The 5,280-nt window shown below is 58.0% G+C and overlaps 1 protein-coding gene across 1 annotated transcript; it reads left to right on the top strand.

Annotated features, from left to right (window-relative positions):
• The first annotated feature begins 1,481 nt into the window (after nucleotides 1-1,481).
• On the top strand, nucleotides 1,482-2,843 carry GPRIN2 (G protein regulated inducer of neurite outgrowth 2). The gene has a single exon (XM_068983196.1). The coding sequence runs from the start codon at nucleotides 1,482-1,484 to the stop codon at nucleotides 2,841-2,843; it is 1,362 nt and encodes a 453-aa protein (XP_068839297.1).
• Nucleotides 2,844-5,280: the final 2,437 nt, after the last annotated feature.

The following is a 5,280-nucleotide window of genomic DNA, read 5'->3' as shown; positions in this document are numbered from 1 at the left end:
GGCTGGTTTCGTGGCAGTTCTTATCAGCACAGGCCGGGAGGGCAGGACTGGGACTACCCGAATTGCCGCTGTTGCCTGCCATCCCCACCCTGCTGCTCCAGCATGTCCTGCCAGGCTGGGAGTCTCGGAGTGATGTTCCTTATTCATGACTTCGCCCTGGGCCAGGCTGCCTCATGCCCTGACCCCACTCCCTCTCTCTGGGTCCTGCCCAGCCCCCAGCCTGCTGCCCCCTTCTTGTGATCTGAACATATGCCTCCTGCTTTCTGCTCACCCTGTTCCTTGTCCCTTCCTCCCAGGCACCATCTCCTTCCTTTCTCTCCAGGCCCAACCTGCAGGTCTGGAAGAGTCTGTAAGGCTAGAGAAAGGGACAGGAATGGCTGGAAGGGAGCAGGGGCAAGAGAGGACATGTGTCTGATTGGTGGTTACAGGTATTCCCTACTTTTCAAAAGTTTGCTTTATTCCACTTCACTTTCATGGGAGACCTACATTAATTAGTAACTGTTTTCAGTAATGGAAAGAAATCTGAAGAGTTTTACAAGACAAGGTAATTGCTTCTTTACACTATTTTGGCTTATGAAAAGGTTTCATAGGAGTACTCTTCTTTCAGATAGTGGGGGCGACCTGTATTGGACCCCATTTGGTGGGCACAGCAGATCTGCATTAGTCCCATGTTGCCTGATCTCAAGAGCATGGCACACAGAAGGTGCTCATGAGTTGGCAGCGGGAGGAGTGAACAAATGCCAAGTGAGTCCTAAAGGGCTGATACGGGAGCCTCTCCTGTCCTTGGAGCATGCAGTGGGAGCCAGGAAACGCCTTCCCCTTCACAGTGGCCAAGACTGAGCCCCAGAGACGTGACAACCTAGCCAGGCCAGGCCAGGCCAGAGAGGATGGGGAGGGAGCGTGAGAGAACCCAAGGTGTTTTCAGTGAGCCCGGTATTCATGTCTTTCTCATCCCCAAGACTTCTCTGCCCCCCACTGTGTACCAAAGAGGCTCCAGTCCAAGTAAGTGAGATGGTGATGGTTCTGGGAGGAACCAGGGTAGTATCCATCAGTCCAGCTTTACTGGTTATTAAAATACTGTAATAGTTCTGTGCTGATTGACTAAGAGCTATTGTCTCAAAGCCCCAAGCCTCCAGGCCCCAGCAGGCTTGGCCTAGCCCCTGGCTCCCCCTCCCCCATAAACCAGCAGTAGAGTCAGCCACTAGCCGTCTGGATGGCCTCTAGGGTCTCACCCTAGGGCTGGTTCTGATCCCTCAGTTTTGGTGTTTAGAAGTGTTATCCTGGCTATGTGTGGTGACTTTGATTTGAAGCGTCTGGCTCCTGTCATCACTTTGCTTGTGGCTCTGACTGGTCAGGCAGGCTGAGACTGAAGCTGTCCCCTCAGTGTGCCTTGCACTGTGTGAGCCCCCAGCAGAATCCAGCAGAGATGCCGCTGCCCAGCTCAGTGCCACCCCCTCCCTCTCTCTCTCCTGCAGGCAGCCATGAGATCCAGCCGTCCTGAGCCGGATGTCCCGGAACCCCTCAGTGCCCACCCTCAGCCCCTGTCCCGAAGTTCCTCCAGCCTGCTGGGTGAAGGCCGGGGGCAGAGGCCAGAGTATCGCAAGAGAGCCAGCAGTGTTGTATGGCAGGCCCAGCTTGGTGAGGCCAGCACTGGTGCCCAGGTCCCGGAGGCGGAGGGGCAGCAGGCTGAGCGCGTGGAGCAGGCACGAGCCTCCAGCCCCCAGCTGCAGCCCAGCGCCGTGGACCACTGGCGCAGCACCACTGTGGGCAACGTGTCCACCGTGGGCGGTAGTGACCTGAGTCACCCACGGGACCCTAGCGCTGCCACTATGCAGAGGAGCCACTCGGACCTGGTTCGCAGCACCCAGATCCGGGGTCACAGCGGTGCTCAAAAGGCCAGCCTCAGCTGCTCAGCCCTGGGCAGCTCGCCTGTCCATAGGGCTCGGCTGCAGCCCAGCAGCACCTCGGGCCAGAGTGGCCAGACCCCTGCAGGCTTGGAAAGGGACCTGGCTCCGGAGAACAAGACTTCAAACTCAGCCTGGACACTGGAGAGTCAGGTGTGGGTGCCACCAGCTGCCTTGGGAGGCACAGTGACCCACAGCAGCAGCCCCAAAGCCACTGGCCAGTCGGCCACCACCTCCTGCCACGCTTTGTCTCCAGCAGCCCCACTCTGTGGCATGAGGGAGATGGGGGCCAGCAGCTGCTGCTATGGCTTGCCTGCCCCAGGGATTCTGGCCTTTCCCAAACTAGTGGCATCAGTGAGTGAATCTAGGCTGCAGGCTCACCGTGGGGTGAAACTCCGGTGTACATTTCCTGGGGGGCTTCCTGGGCACTCCCACTGCTGTGCCCACCCTTGGGGTCCCACTGGGTTAGCCATGGAGCCTAGTGCCAGGACCAAGGATATGTGGACCATGACCTCAGCAAGTGACTTGGCCCCAGTCTTGGCTTCCCCTCTGTCAGCCCAGGATGCTGGTGTCCAAGCAGCCCCCAAGGCCGTCTGCAAGGCAGTGGCCACTAGCCCGCCTCTGGAAGCCCCTGTGGCCCTGCACCTGTTCCCGGAGGTGACTCTGGAGTCCAGCCTGGCAGCGGCACCATCTCCTGTGCGGGACGTACGATGGGATGCTGAGGGCATGACATGGGAGGTCTATGGAGCTGCAGTGGACCCTGAGGTGCTCGGTGTGGCCATCCAGAAGCACCTAGAGATGCAGTTTGAGCAGCTGCAGCGGGCCCCTGCCAGCGAGGACAGCCTGTCTGCTGAGGGTAGGAGGGGGCCACTTCGAGCGGTCATGCAGTCCCTGCGGCGCCCCAGCTGCTGTGGCTGCTCCAGTGCAGCTCCTGAGTGAGGAGCTGCAGACCCTGGAGCTGCCCGGGGTGCGTGGACTCAGCCCCAGGGGCGGTGGGGTCCCCGTGCTCTTTGGATCCACAGGCACCCACCGACACGTCTCTGTCCTCTGCTGCCCGCAGGTCACAGGACTGCAGCCTGGGGGTTCCCTGCCCCCGGCAGTGGGGCTAGTTTATAAGGGCTTGATTCCCAAGAGCCACGTGCAGGCTCTGAACTTTGGGACAGTTTCAACACTGTGTGTAAGGGGGATCCTGACTTCTCTGTAAAAACCCTTGACCTTCTATCCAGTCTCTGTTCAGAACTCTGCCATGATTTCCCCCAGGCCTCTTTGTGGCTTTATTTTCACAGCAGTGCTGAGATACAACAAATTCCTGACATAAGAGTTGGGGTCTCAAGTGGCAAGGGCTGTCTAAGTCTTTAGGGAAGGGAACTGACATTGTCGAGTCGTCCTGTGTGCCACACGCTTGTCAACTCACTTTCCTGAGTCTTCACCATGTTTTACAGACATAACCACAGACATTTGGCAAGACTGCAGCTGCCATGCCCAGGTTGGACAGCTCACAGTGGTGGGCTGAGAGTGGAGCCGGGGGCTGGCTGAAGCCTGGTGTGTTTTCCTGCAGCAAGTGGTTGGCAGAGCAGGGCAATTGTGAACAAGAATTTATTGAGCCCATATTCATTGCCAGGTTTTGTGGCTTCCTTGGGGAAGAAGCTGCCTGTGCCCTTGTTGAGCTCACCATGTATGGAGCATTATAGAGGGCTGCAGGGTACTTCTCGGAGCCAACCGCCTGGTAGATGATTGTGTTAGGGTCTGGCAAAGGTTAGTGCCCTGCTGAGGGTCACTTGGCATGGGAAGGAGGAGTCAGGACCCACATGCAGCCCTGCCCGTGACATGGGCCTGTTCCTGGGCCCCCTTCTGCACCCAGGAACCCAGGATCTGACAGCCAGCATGTTCCCCATCCCCAGGGGAACAGCACTCTCGAGGTGGAAAGGACTCGCAACAGTGGGTTAACTTTTAAAGCGGTAGTGACAAGAGGCCAGAGGAACCAGGTGAGAAAGGCAGGTTTCAGGTCAGAATGCATCCCAAGACCCAGCATGGGGCTTTCATATTCCAACATGTGACTTTCTCTCTCCCAGCTGAGACTGGGTGAACTGCCACTCCTGCTTGACAATGACAGCAGATCAGAGCTGCTTCTGAGGGTGGGCCTGGGGCAAAGGGGTGGTGCAGTGTGCAGGAGGGCACTTGACTTTAACTCCCTTTTAAAATGTGATCAAGCAGGTTGTCGTGAGGGTCTTGACACCATGTAGCCTGGGGTCCTGGGCCTGTCCATCCCTCCATGTGTGGAATGGGGCAGGCGAGTCCACTCTTGGGAGTGACACGTGGGCACCAGGGTGTCCTCATCTCTGGCCCCGCACGGGAGCACCAAGAACCCCAGCTGTGGGGACACAAGGGGAGGGGTGATGAACTGGTGTAGGAAGTCACCTTCACACAGGGCCAGAGCTGAGCAGGGTCTTGAGGGCACAGTGAGGCTGGACGGGTGGGTGAGTGGGACGTGGCATACTAGGCAGAACAGCCTGGTCAGAGGCTTTGGAGGTTCCTGTCCTGCCCGGGTTGTGGTGAATCATTGAGGTAAAGGCTGTATTGGGGTGTTTGTCGAGTTGGGAGGCTGGTAAGGGGGTCCCAACTGTGAAGCTCCTGGTGTGACTATGGAAGGGGCTTTGTAGGAGCTGTGGATGCAGGAGTGGGGCCAGATTTCAGTACAGTAATATCCCTTTGGCTGCCATGAGGGGAGACTCGTGTGGAAGAAGTGGGAGGCGGGAGCCTGAGCGGGGGGAAGGGGGGGGTACTTGGGTACGGGAGCTGAGGAGGGGCCTATTAGGGGGAAATGGAGTGGGTAGCTGGGGCTGAGCACGCATACTCACACACAGTGTGTGGCGGATTTGGGAAGAAGGAGTTGCAGAAAGCTGCGGTTTCCAGTTTGAATAAAAGGAGATGAAGCTACCACGTGGGACAAGGTGGGAGCCCTGGGAGGGGCAGGTGAAGGCCATATGCCCCAGGGCTTTGTGGGGACCAGTGACACCCTTCATGAAGAGACTTTCTCCTCTGTCCTACACATGCCACCCTGCGCTTATTCTCCACATACCACCCCTACATGCTACACCTGGTATGCCAAGACGGCAGGCCGGGATGCACCCTGAGTGGGAAGGGCCAGCCCAGCCTCCCACCTGCCTCATCACGACCGCGGTGAAGGTTGGCAGGGTGGTGCTGGACTCCAGCCTGGCCTGTGTCTGACCTTGGTGCTGTGCGTAGCTGGGGCCCACAGAACAGCCCCCCTAGGTAAGCTTGCCACCCTCAAACAGTGGAAAAAGAGTGTCCTTGGCCTCACTAACCAAGGCTGCACAGCCTCTGCGGATAGGTCTACTTGGAGGAGCTGAAGCTT

The sequence above is a fragment of the Capricornis sumatraensis genome, chromosome 10 (assembly GCF_032405125.1).
Source record: "Capricornis sumatraensis isolate serow.1 chromosome 10, serow.2, whole genome shotgun sequence".
NCBI lineage: Eukaryota > Metazoa > Chordata > Mammalia > Artiodactyla > Bovidae > Capricornis > Capricornis sumatraensis.
Note: the sequence above shows the minus strand (reverse complement) of the source record. Positions and strands in the feature narration are given on the sequence as shown.